Source organism: Chelmon rostratus, chromosome 17 (assembly GCF_017976325.1).
Source record: "Chelmon rostratus isolate fCheRos1 chromosome 17, fCheRos1.pri, whole genome shotgun sequence".
Classification (NCBI taxonomy): domain Eukaryota; kingdom Metazoa; phylum Chordata; class Actinopteri; order Chaetodontiformes; family Chaetodontidae; genus Chelmon; species Chelmon rostratus.
Genome location: NC_055674.1, coordinates 14786107 through 14799160, shown reverse-complemented (window position 1 = coordinate 14799160; position 13054 = coordinate 14786107). Strand labels below are relative to the sequence as shown.

Genomic DNA, 13054 nt, shown 5'->3' with positions numbered 1-13054 from the left:
GCTTCGCCCCGACGCGAACACTGGGTGGAGACAAACACCGCAGGAAAAGATTCAATGTCAGGCTCGATCGGCAAATCGAGTCTCGGTGAAACCATTTTAAACATGTATGACATGCAGCTTCAGTGGCGGGATTGGGGATGTGTTTAGGATCATGTGCTCTTGACGAGGGGAGACTTGGATGAGCGTTTGTTGGCCTGCTGTGAGGAGAAGAGGGAGGAAAAAGGCGTTGATGAAGAAGCTATAAAAATAAAGGAGATGCACTACTTTCTAATCATATAAGATGGTCTTGTCAGCATTTTTCTGAGATATTCTGACACTTGAAAACAAGGTTTCTGGACACGTTTTGTGCAGAGATGCGCCATTTTACGCGCACCCCCCGTCTTAAAGAACACTTTATCTCTCTTTAGGTGGAAAATTCACCTCATTCAAGAAGTGTGTTCAACCTAATGTGTGACAGTTCAGCGTCTCTCCTCCTCTCCGGGTTTGCCTCTCTCTGCTCTGACCCTCTCAGCGATCGAGCACCACCTGTGGCGGGTGAGTCAGCCACCAGCGCAGATTGACCCCCGCGGCCGTCTTGGGGACAATGTCAGCCTGAGAGACGGAGCGATGTTCCACTAATGAGAGGACACGCTGTCGCTGGAGCTGTCGACGTCCTCGCACATTAAGCTAACCGCCTGCCCACGCCAGGATGCAGCGCTCCTCTCTGCACAGCCAGAGAGATGTTTCCGCCTGTTCGCCATCGCCGCTCTCTTGACTGGTCCGCGTAGACGCCGAGGCGCCGCCGCCGACTGCTTGTCAAGTTTTCATCGTCGCTTCCGTCTTGTGACAGCGTGATACCAAAGGTGTGACTGTCCGCGGGAAGCGCCCGGGGATCGTTCTGTGGCCACACGCAGTAATGCGAGCAGAGGGGCTGGAGGCTGGCGGAGACCGGGACTGAGCGGCGGAGATCTCACGGGCACCGTGCGCGCCTTTCTGGGACACATCTCGGGGATAACTGCGGTTGGGCTTCCTCAGCCTGAGCTCTTTTCTTGGCATTGCGATGTCTGCAAGAAAGACATCGTTGACGGACAAGCAGACTAAAAACGGAACGTCAAAATATGTGTTGGAGAGATGCGCTTCTATTAACGAGTATTATGATATTGCCTTTAAGGTGTGTATTTCCGTCTTGCCTTGTGTGTTCTTTTGTTCTCTTTGGTGGTGGAACAGGTGTGTACCTTTTACTGTAGCTTTGACTCAGAAACAACTGGGTGTACCTGCAGCAACAACATGAATATTGACTCTCCACATCTGGAGAATGTGCATAATCTAAGTGGAAACCATTAACTATGAGTAGACTAGTCTGTCTTTATGCTTTCTCCTCGTTAAACAGGCCGTGTTTACTGTTTGTACACATTTACTGACCTGATGCCTTCATTTGTTTTACTAAGAAGTCCCTCTGAGCCTGTAAATCTCTCCAGGGTGGCTTTGTCCGCCCTTTCAGATATGCAAATATTTGCTGAGGGTGTACTTGTTGCTCCTGAGGAAGCCTCCCATGAAAAATGTGCAAACGCTGCACAGACACACCTGTGATGGTTTTCCAAAGACAAAAGCAGAAGTTTAATTGGATTACCCATCTTGCACACTGTATGTTTGTGCAGCTATGACTCACTGTGTGGACACATGAGCTTTGCCTCACATGCTGCTGGATGGGCTGTATAACTGCACATCCTGTTGCAATTCTATTGATTAGTTTTGGAGAAGGATGCACGCAGAAAAGCAATGCGTTGGCTCCAACACCTCTAATCCCCTTCTCCAGTATACTGGCAGAGCATCACATGTTGGTGGCAGCTCTGTCAACAGTGGAGCTCAACCCAATCTGTAGTGCACTGTAGTTGTGTGTTTTAACAAGGCGACACATTAAGGGAATAAGACGTTGCACAATAGACATCACGATCCCAGTTGTGAAATATTCACTCAGTTGCAAAATCATTTATGCAACATGTCCCTCATCTTTAATTTCCTCTCCAGGGGGAACGTAGTTCTTATCCTGCCCTCATGTATAGGCTGTCAGTAACCTTTTGTCCCTCTTCTCTGGTGGTGGGTTTGGCTCCAGGTGATGCTGCTGGGAGACTCCTCCGTGGGGAAGACGTGCGTCTTGGTGCGCTTTAAAGACGGGGCATTTCTGGGAGGCAACTTTATAGCCACCGTTGGAATAGACTTTAGGGTGAGAGAGATGCTGCTCAACAGACTCACAGAATGACTCATAATGTTCTCACTCTTTCTGTGTGTGCCGTTACCGGTTTGTCATTTGTGTTTTATTTCTGCTACTCCTCTGAGGAAATATTTAGCATTGCAAAAACACCCTAATGATATTTAAAAAAGCAACAAGAGACCCACTTGTTAGAGTGCCGTCAGTCCAATTATCACCTTATTTCCACACAGGACACTTAATCATCCTGCGATGATAGCACCGAATGTACAAACCCTCTTGCCAATCAGTCAGGTTCACAGACCACTTGTGCTGCGAGGCGCTGCGGACGGCTTCATAAATGTCTTGGCAGATGCCTGCCCACGTCCCCGTCTCCTACAAAGATTGGCTTGGATTGTGGCTTGAGGAGCCACACTGCTGACAGACGAGCTCCCTCCTCGTCACATACACCTGACGCACACACAGACCCACACGATGTCCGCCGCTAAGTTTGGAGCAGGTTTCTACTGTACGGCTTCCTCTGCTGGGATCAACATAAAAAAAATAGACTGTTTGGAGCAAGTGGTCTGCGCCACCCCCTCCTCCACCTCCTGTTTCCCTCCAATCAAGGCAAAACGCTCACACTAATGGCAAGTCAAGTAGGGGTGATTTGTGGAGGAAACTGTGTTGCATTAGCCAGAGTGATGTATTGTCTTCCTTTGATGGTGGTGTAGGCATTAGAGAGCATAATGGACATCTGACCAGCTGTGTGGACGTCGGCTATTCAGGAGCGTGATCGTGTCATCTTGCCCCCACTCAAGTGCTGCCACCAGCATCTTTTCATAAAATGCATTAAAAAGGGAACTGATGCTGATTTACACTTGAAAACCATGATGCATTCACTGTCAGAAGATTGGCTGTTAATGTGATTTGCTGTTGTTCACCTGCTTGTGTTTATGATGAGGGGCAAAGCTGCTTAGAAACAGAGTTATCTGATAGAAGCAGTTGAGTCAATATGCTGAGGTCGTCCTCTGTGCATGGATAGGCAGGCAGGCTGTTGTGGCAGCTTGTAACATGGCCGGTCTATTTTCGGCATGCTTCCTTGTAGCAGTTACTCAGCATGCAGGCTCCTCTCACGTCATAATTGAGGGAAAAATGGAAACCCATGGCAACAAATGCAGGGGTTGAACCATGTCCATTCTGCCAAGGCTGAGGATTCAGCAGGTGGCAGCTTTAGCTGGCAGGGACGGCTGTGCGCACATCACAGAGGTTTCTTTTGTCACTCTATCTGCATTTCTTTGGTTGCATGTGTGTGCTTTTGTGCGTTCACAGGAAAGGCAGGGGTGGCTGGCGGTGGCCTGTCACTGATATGAAGTTATGAAGCGATTGAGGAAGTGCTGCAGAACATTTGCTGGTCGCACTTCCTGCGTCTCAGCCGCTCTCTCTTCAGTGGTTTTTGCTGTGCGAGGTTGAAATGCGGTTGTGACCTGACTTGTTGTAGCACATCATGGTAAAATAAACAGAGTGTGGGGAAACCTGTCTTTTGCACGTCGGAACAAGCATGTTATCTTAAACTTTGTGTCCAAGTCATTCTTAATTCCCACGTGATTTTTTTTGTCAGTTTTCCCCTTTCAGTCAAAACATTTAGTCAGTTTTAGCTCAGGTGCCTGAACTATTTCAGGCCGGTCTTTACAGGAAATCAGAGGGCACCCCTACGGGGCTGCAGGAAATTAACGGGGGAGTCAGTTGTTATGCTGCCAGTCGTCTTTCTCACTGTTGTGTAATTAAGTCTAATCCCAAGACCTTGTTGTGTGGGTGTTGCAAATTACTTTCTCTGCCAGCATTCAAAGCCACTTTTAGTTGTCTTGTTTCTTTCGCCACACGCTGAGTCTCTGAGCTTTTTTAGTCTGCCGTGATGTTCGTCATTCATTTCTGTGCTGTTTTCGCAGCACTCCAGTCTCTAAAGCATATGGTGGATTGTCAGTCTCTCACGGCTCTTCTCGTTTCTGCAGAACAAAGTGGTGGATGTCGACAACCTGAAAGTGAAACTCCAGGTAATAACGTGGGCATTTTCTCCAGATCTGTAAGACCATGTCTTCTTGTCAGCTCTTCATTTGCTAAATCACCTCATCCTTCTGGCAGCTATCGACTTGAACTGATGTCAAAAATAATCTGTTTACAAATAACAGTTGACCTAAATATGCTTTATGCTCACTTGACTGTCATTGTTTGCATTGCCAATCCAGTCAAAGTGTCTGATATCGCATTAATGTAAGAGACTCCGGAGGGTTATGTGCCAGCAGCAAGCTGTTAATCTGAGGCACATACCTGTCTATCATCATAACCTGCTTGTTCAACACTGAGTGGGAGGTGCCAAATTAGATTCCTCTGCTAGCTCGAGTAAATCCTTAGCATTTATTTTCATGCACGGTCCATGCGCATGATTAAGTCCTGTGATTAATTCCAAAGTAGGCTCTACGACCACGAGACTATTGCATTCTTCTGCTACAGCTAGTGCTGTACGTCAGTGGACAAGTCAGCAGGTTAATGTGAAAGTGAGAAAAGCCACCACCGAACAGGAGGAGGTTTCACGAAAGAAGGATCAGCTCTTATTTTGTCAGGTCTTGGGGGACAGATAAGTGATCTCCCTTACATCAGGTGAATTCAGTGGAAATTAAGGAATTTAATGTTAAACACTATAATGAGACCAATCAAAAATCATACAGCAAGGTCATGAGTTTTCTTGTGTGACCCTCAATCATTTTCTGGCTGACATACATTGAGTCATTATGTCTTCGAGAACCCTTAACCGAGATATAACATAATTTATTAATTTACAATTCAGTGCATTTAAATATGTGATGCAAAACAGCCAAATTGTGGACTCCACTAGACTCAAAAGATGAGATTGCAATTATTTCTACTCTGCTATGCTATGCTAGTTAGCTTACCTTTTAACATGACTTTAGCTGTTTGAGTACTTGCTGCCTTATTTTTGTAGCATTTACGTTGTATGGTCTCATTTTTAATTCACAAAACTAAGGATAACAAACTACTAGTAACTTGATAAGATGTTCGTTCATCAAAATTGATGGATTTCTATTACAGGAAACAGCTAAAGTGTAAAAAGATGTAGTGTAAGTGGTTAGCTGTTTGACTGTTTGGTTTTTAGCAGTTTTCTTTGAAAAAATACAGGTCTATGGCATAAAATCTTTTATTTTAAAACAATAATCAATAAGTCAGACTAATCTAATCTAATCTTAACTAACATCACATTATGGTTTGTATAAATCAGTGTAATGGTGTCCTTGCTTTAGCCACTGGTTGTGGAGGATTCCTCAGTTTGCATTGGCATTAGCTAGGCTAGTTAGCCTAGATTTTATCATGACTTGGTAAGATATTTTTAATCTTTATAATGGGATTTAGATATTTCTTTATTCATGTGAGATTAAAATAATAATAACCAAGATGTTACTATTCTAAATTACTAGCTAGGTGATAATAACGAAAAGTAATGTAAAATTGGGTTGGGTGGCTAGTTGTTTGAATAGCTTTTTAGCTGTTTTTGTTTAAATTAAGAAGTACATATACTAAAACACATGTCAACCAGTCATATTCCTGAGTAGATGTATGACTTATTCATTGCTGTGACTTTCTGTAATTCGTAGACTTTCTGAATCAGATGTTGGCTGTGTGGGACTGCAGCGAGGATGTTCAGTTTTCCCACTCTGCTCAGCTAGGCTAGTTAGCCTACCGTTTAGCATGACTAGTTAAGCTGTTTTTATACTCTGTTTATACTCTGTGGCTACCTTATTTATGTAGGATAACAAACTAAATTACCAAGATGTTCGTTCATCAAAATTGACATATTTTATTTACAGGAAACAACTAGGGGCTTCAAAAGTAAATTTAGCCTTAGTGGTTAGCTGTTGCTAACTTTTGTCCTCAGAGAGCTTGAACTGACCAAATACTTGCTGTAATTTGGCAGTATAATGGCATGTTTCCGCTTTAGTTGTTGACTGTGGAGGGTTTGCTGCAAGGACTCTTCAGGATTCAGTTTTCCCACATTAGCTTCTGTGTAATTATGTGGTTTGATGTGCAGATCTGGGATACAGCCGGCCAGGAGAGATTCCGCAGCGTAACGCACGCCTACTACAGAGATGCCCAGGGTAACCTTTGCTTTTTATATTTTACTTCCTCATGGTCTCTGTGTGTGTGTCAGTGTGTGGGAGGGGGTAGTATAGGTAAGGGAGCAACCTGGCTGAGATCTATACCTTTTATTAGTGTGCAATGAAAGTGTGTGTGTAGGTGTTGGTGTGTGTGTTACATAAGACGGTGTGCAGATTAACAATAAAGGTGCAAACAAACTGCTCTTCTGTTTCCTTTTACAGCGTTACTTCTGCTCTATGATATCACCAGCAAGCCATCATTTGACAATATCAGGGTAAGACTGTCTCAGATTGCCTTTTCCTCCCACTTTGTCTCCCTCTCTTTCTCTCTCTCCCTGCTCTCTCTTCTTTTTCACTTCCCAAAGCCTCTCAAGCTGAACGCCTCACTCTGTCTATTTACATGCAAAGTGCTATGAGGTCCTCCAACATTTTCTCACAGCCCTCTTTGGAAATGACATGATGTTATCGCTTGCTTCACTACACAGCTCCCAGTTTCAGTAATGAAAAGCAATAAAAGTGTTCAAGGATAAGAGCGACTCAGTCTCCCCATGATTGATAGGAGGATGGTAATAATACACAGCTCAGGAGGAAAGGGGAAGTGCAGTCTTGAAATGGTGGTATTTGTTTTGTTTAGAGACCAATCTCTCTTACTCTCCACCTCCTGTATCTGTCTTTTGTACTTTAAAGGCCTGGTTGACTGAAATACACGAGTATGCCCAGAAGGATGTGGTCATCATGTTGCTCGGCAACAAGGTGAGCAAAGCTTCCTTTTTGCATTGCATAGAAAGATCGGGAGGATAACTGGTTCCTTAGCACAATTTTAACACACTCTTATCCCACTCAGACAGACGGCAGTGCTCAAAAGCTGGAAAATGCGTCCACCGTGCAGCACATGCATGAATGCAAACTGTCGCTCGCTTATTTTAACATTTACAAGTGAAATGGAGTCTTCATTGTGCTTTTGTGTCTTTGCTGATTCATGTTTTTAATGTGCACACTTGAAAAGAATTGACCTGTGGTGGAAATAAAGTCGAACAATCAGTGCATTCATTTCTTGCCCATCATATAATGTTATTTGATAATTTTGGGTAGGATACATTCAAAACATGCCCCAAAACTCATTCACTTGCTTCAAGCTTCCCTTGCATGAAACCATTTCCTCCATAACACTGCTGCGGATGAAAACAGAAATTTTCATGTCTCACCACAACCAGCAGTCATTGCTAATATATCTATAAGCTCCCTCTGGTGGCACAGAGAGGACTCACCCCTCTCCAGGGTCATTGATGTCACACAACAGCAGTTCAGATCATTTGCTGTGAGAGCAGCAGAAATGTTGGCATCAGTCTGTGGGAGTGCCGCTCTTCTGCTAGAGGTGGAGTTTCTGACATCTCATCAGTCTGCAGGAGCTCTGGCTCAGCAGCTGGCTGCAGGGCTGGCAGATAAGAGGACGTGCAGGCTGAAATGATGGTGCATCACTGTAGCTAATGGCATCGTGAATCTGTGACCCTTCGCCTCCGCTATGATGACTTGTTTTCTCTCCCCGGTGCTGTCTTACAGTCAGACATGGCTGCAGAGCGGGTCGTGAAGACGGAGGATGGAGAGAAGCTGGCAAAGGTAAGGTGTGATGGCCCCATGTGGTCATGTTCTCAACAACAGACACTCCACTGGCTCCTCTAATGTGTTTCCATCTTAGGAATATGGTGTGCCATTTATGGAGACCAGCGCGAAGACAGGAGCCAATGTGGAGCTGGCCTTTCTCGCTATAGCAAAGTAAGTCTTAAAGCTGCACTTATCCATATCTTTATATTAGCAATGGATGAAATGTCTGTGAGTAATATAAAAGCAGTAGTTCAGAGCATCATCACTTGACCCTGCTTGACTGGTTTGCACAGAGCCCTGACCTCAATCCCATACAAACACCTTTGGGATGAACTGGAACGCAGACTTTTTGAGGATTTATTGCCAAAACATCAGTGCCCAAACTCACTATAATGCTGTCGTGGCTAAATGGGAGAAAATCCCTGCAGCCAGTTTCTGAAATCTGGTGGAAAGCCTTTTTGGAAGAGTCCAGGCTCTTATAGCAGCATATTAATGGCCACTTACTTTTGGCCATATAGTGTATTTCATGGCTGTGTACAATACATTTTCATTTGTTGTCCCCTATCCAACCATACACTGCATGAAGTGTTATTTTATAAATGTAGCTAGTTAAATATGATGCACAACAGGAGAGAAATCCCAGCACGATGCAGATGTGAAGTTTTTATTTTTAGACACGTGTCACATGTTCTTAGCTATAAATCCAGGCCTCATAGCACTTTTGTTCATGACAGATGCTGGAGGGAAGCGACAGGTGGAATAGACCTTTCTCTACATTCCCACCACCCACAAAAACAAGAGAAAACTACTAAGAATAAAGAAAATTAACAGAAAAATGATGGGAAACACAAGAAATCACTCAGGGATAATACATAAGTTATTTGTACTTTTTCATTTCCAGAGTAATCTACAAGTGATCCCCAAAAGACATATTTTACGCTTCAGAAGCTACGTCTTCTTTTAAGTGGTCCTCTGCCGTGAGAAAATTCATCTCTTCACAAACCGTACTTTTGAAACTGCGCCTTTCTCTGCTTGAAGTAGAAAGGCAACAACAAGCCGGAAAAAATCAATTTTCGGTTTAGTGTGGTTTGGAGTAACAAACACAGAGGTTCAACATAAAGGATCTTTAATCTCCCGCATGCACACAGCCGACATCTTGCTGTAGACTCAGAGTATTTTTACACTTTTATTTGACTTGGCATTTATGCTCACACGCCTCCCCCTGATTGCTGCAACTAATACACTCTAATGGTTTTTTAGCTAATTTGTTGTTTGTTCCTGTTGGCTCGTTATAATGGGATTGTGCACATCTGAGACTCGTGTGCACACACCTTTCTTACTGAATGGCAGGAAATATGAAAAGGATTGTTATTCAGTCTAATAATGACGCTTTGCACAGCATGTTCCCAGAGCTGTGGAAGAAAATAATGTAGGTGATTTGCTATCTTCATGCGATGGGTATTTTAAGTGCAAGTTAGATTAAATGATTCATGCCAGAGGCATTTTGATTAAATCTCAGTACAGAGGGATGTTTCTCTCCCTCGCTCGCTCTTTTTATTTCTCTTCCTTTCTCATTTTCTTGATTTGCTCACCCTGTCTGTGCTGCATCCCACACATCCACCCCCTCTGTATCTAACTTCCTGTATCTCTCTCTCCATCAGGGAGCTGAAGCACAGAGCGACACAGCAGCCCAATGAGCCTAAGTTCCAGATACACGACTACATCGAGTCTCAGAAGCAGAAGTCTGGCTGCTGTGGCCTCATGTAGCTGATCCTGATCACAAGCCAGAGAGAGACAGACAGAAAGAGAGAGGGAGGGAGAGAGGGAGGTAAAAAGGTCTGCTTTCTTACAAAAAAGCCAATCCCAGCGCCACACCAGAGAAGCGGACGTCCTCGTCTTCTCCGCTGAGCTTTTAGCTGAATGGAAGTGAATCTGGATTGGCTGCCATCCCTTATCTGAAATGTGAATTTAAATCTCTTTTATGTCATGCGTAGAGATGTTTGTGGTCTTTGTGGTGACAGTTGTATCAAACTACAAGTCAGGAGTTACAATCTGAAATGCTATATCCATCTGCAGGGACAAAAGCACCAAACTGCAAAACCTATATGACCTCGTGGCCGTGCAGTGCATGATGCAGACGATCAGGGGACAGGCGGGACACTGACTGACCACAGCTCAGTGGAGCATGAACAGCAGCGTAGAGCTGGTAGTTAGAGTGATTAACCAGCCATGAGAAGGTACTGTTAAACTCTCTCTGTCTCCGCTGGAAAGACGGGAGTCTGGTGGAGCTTTGATAGTCCCTAGAAGCACATGTACGACCCTTTGAGAGAGTCACTGTGTGGGTAGCTGTGTTGTAGTGGGGCTAACAGCTCTACTACGAGAGGCTCTCCGGTCATAGCCATGCTTTTTCTATCTTTTGGCCCTACATATCTTGATAAAAACTAATTAGCACTGTTATCTGCAGGCCCGTGTGCTGTGTTTTCTGCCACTACAGAGAAATCAATGTTCATGTATGACGTCGTTTCTCTGAGCTTATCGGGCTTGCTTCACTCCCCGCAGCTTCACGTGACAGGCACAGTCTAAGGCACTGATCAGCCAGCGTCCTGCTTTTTATACTTTGGTGTGGGCCTTTGCAGGTGGCAAGTTGGCTCGGAGCGTGCACATTTCTGTTGTTTGTTGCAGTATTCGCTGAAATGTCCAGGGGCAACAAAATATTCTGTGAATGAGCAAGAAGCCAACGAGTGCTACTGGAAGTACGTCGTTATCCAACATGGCTGCACGTGCTGCCTGGCTGGCAACAGTAGTAAACACTGACATACCGCCAGATATTGCACTTGTGTACTTACTGTCGCTTACCTCCAAGTTGAAGTTGTTCAGTTGAATTCAGTGTCATCTAGCTGTGCCTGTGGTCTCTCAAGGAAGGGTCGTAGAGGTGTCTGTAAAGGTGAACCTTCTCAGTCAGTCTACGTGTGCCTAGTTGCGGAGCCTTCATATTCAATGCGAAAGATGCGATAATGTCATTTTTTGGTGTGCGCACCCTTGCGTTGAACGTAAACCTAGCTTAAGCTGAGTCAAGCATCAGCACATGACCCACTGAAAGCCGTGCACCATAAATAAAAAAAAAAGTTTGGCGCCATTCTCAAAACTAAGGCCTTTTCCCTCTCACCGGGGTTTGCAGGCCTGACTCCTGATCTATGATTGTATGAACAATCAGTGCGACTGTTTACGTGGATATAGCATTTTGCCATGCAGCTCTTAGTTTGTTTTCATCCCAGTTTTACCAGGCTGTGAACTGAATCCCTTTTGGCCTTCCAGTCTTCAATATGATTCTTTGACAATTGAGTGTGTTTGAGAAGTGGACTTCAGTCTCACAGTCGGATTGTAGCTAAAATGATCCCGTCTGTTCACATCTGTACTGCTGTTAGATAGAATAAAGCCAATGTTTTGAGGGCGCTCGCCCACTATGTGTCTGTCTTTAAATTCAATTCAGGGCCAGTGACACTTGCATTACATTACATTCAAAGTACTCTACATGTAACTTCTGCTGGAGGATCACACCACTATTGCACCATATTATTTTACAAAGAGATTATTATCATTATGTTCTCTCTTTTTCTTTGGTTATAGATTCCTTGGCATGAGATTTGCCTTTTACCATCCACACTCACAGAGATGCACACAGCACCCCCAAACATTGTTGTGTCTCCTTTGCTGATGGACTTTGTTGTCTAGACTGTACCGAAGCTGTATTTGTTCATGCACCGCATCGTGTAACTCGTTTCTTTGTACAATGTTCATTCTGAATGTTTGCTTGTCCAATTTGCTCGATGTCACATTTGTCCCTCTTCTGAGGTGTCACAGTGATCACAAAGTGCCATAAAAAAGTGCTTTGTTATCATATTATATATATATAAAATATATATTTTGTAATGTATGTGGTATTGTTTTATTGAAGTAAGTCTTGTCTGTGTGTCTTGTGTGTGTGTGTGTGTGTGTGTGTGTGTGTGTGTGTGCTGGGGTTTTGGAGGAAAGGGGCGGGAATCACAGAGTGACAGGATGTGCTGAGGTTAATGAGCCACTGTGTGGCAGCAGCTACACTGTTTATTCTCTCTGTCACACTAGGAACAAGTATTGTGTTTAATCAATCAGGCAGGTTCAGCACACATGTTGATACTGTAGAGTATGTGGGTAGAGTTAGAGTTTATTTTATGTCATTCTATGGTTCCCATTTTTGAAAGGATGCTCCGAATCTGTATCCTGCTGTTGTTGTTAATAATGTGGTTGCATTAAGGTTGTGTTCAGATGTTAGGTGAAGTTAGTGGACATTATAAACACGGAGCACAGTCGTGCTCATGATTCACTGTACTGGGCTGTACACCTGAATGCACCTCCACTCCCACTCACATCCAGTATGAGTCACACTGCAGGCACATTAAGGAGCCTTTGCAACTATCCTTTACTGTGGAAAATAAAAAACATTATTTGCATGACCTTCTGTTACCTAAACTAAACAGCTGAATTCTCCTGAACATACTACAGCTATCAGTACTGATGCCTGGTAGCTTTAAATTGGAGGTTGGAGAGTGTGTTGAGCGATCCCGTCTCTGTCCTCTTATCAGGTCAAGCATTCTCAGCTGAAAAGTCAAATCCTTCACCAGGTTTAAATTCAGCCGCTTCCTGTCAGGCTCTATTTTCACAGTCGTGTCGCTCATATTTCATGTTTTAAATGATGCTGATCATTTTTCAAACCCCTTTGTAATAATGGTTGTATATTCTATGTATTTAAAACATCACATTATTGAGAGGAATTCTGTTTTATGGCAGTGGAAAATGATATGATTTTACAAATAAATGGTTTTAAATGTGCTAATTTCACAGCATAATCACTGTGAAATATCACAGACAGACACACTGTAGTTTACATCCCTCAGGCCAGATTTTACAGACATTAATAGATGTAGATGGTTGGATGGACACTTAATTCATCCCTATGATCCTTGCCCATCAGCAGCAATAAATAGCAATTAAAGAGAATAAAGACACTACATTAGAAGAAATAAGTGTACAAAATTATAGCAGTCATTGAAATAGAATGAAAGAGTATAAAGGAATTTTA

At 43.7% G+C, this 13054-nt stretch overlaps 1 protein-coding gene across 1 annotated transcript; it reads left to right on the top strand.

Moving 5' to 3' along the window:
- Positions 1 to 157: 157 nt before the first annotated feature.
- Positions 158 to 11866, top strand: LOC121620739 (ras-related protein Rab-37-like). The gene is made up of 9 exons (XM_041956916.1): positions 158 to 1150; positions 2093 to 2203; positions 4180 to 4221; positions 6270 to 6336; positions 6559 to 6611; positions 7024 to 7089; positions 7897 to 7953; positions 8033 to 8109; positions 9600 to 11866. The coding sequence occupies exons 1-9, from the start codon at positions 1040 to 1042 to the stop codon at positions 9703 to 9705; spliced, it is 690 nt and encodes a 229-aa protein (XP_041812850.1). The 5' UTR covers positions 158 to 1039; the 3' UTR covers positions 9706 to 11866.
- Positions 11867 to 13054: the final 1188 nt, after the last annotated feature.

Excerpts from the sequence above, each read along its gene's own strand:
- LOC121620739 (XM_041956916.1), top strand. The coding sequence starts at position 1,040 with ATGTCTGCAAGAAAGACATCGTTGACGGACAAGCAGACTAAAAACGGA. Across the intron at positions 2,204-4,179 it reads CCGTTGGAATAGACTTTAGG|AACAAAGTGGTGGATGTCGA; the intron begins GTGAGAGAGATG and ends TCGTTTCTGCAG. Across the intron at positions 8,110-9,599 it reads GCCTTTCTCGCTATAGCAAA|GGAGCTGAAGCACAGAGCGA; the intron begins GTAAGTCTTAAA and ends TCTCTCCATCAG.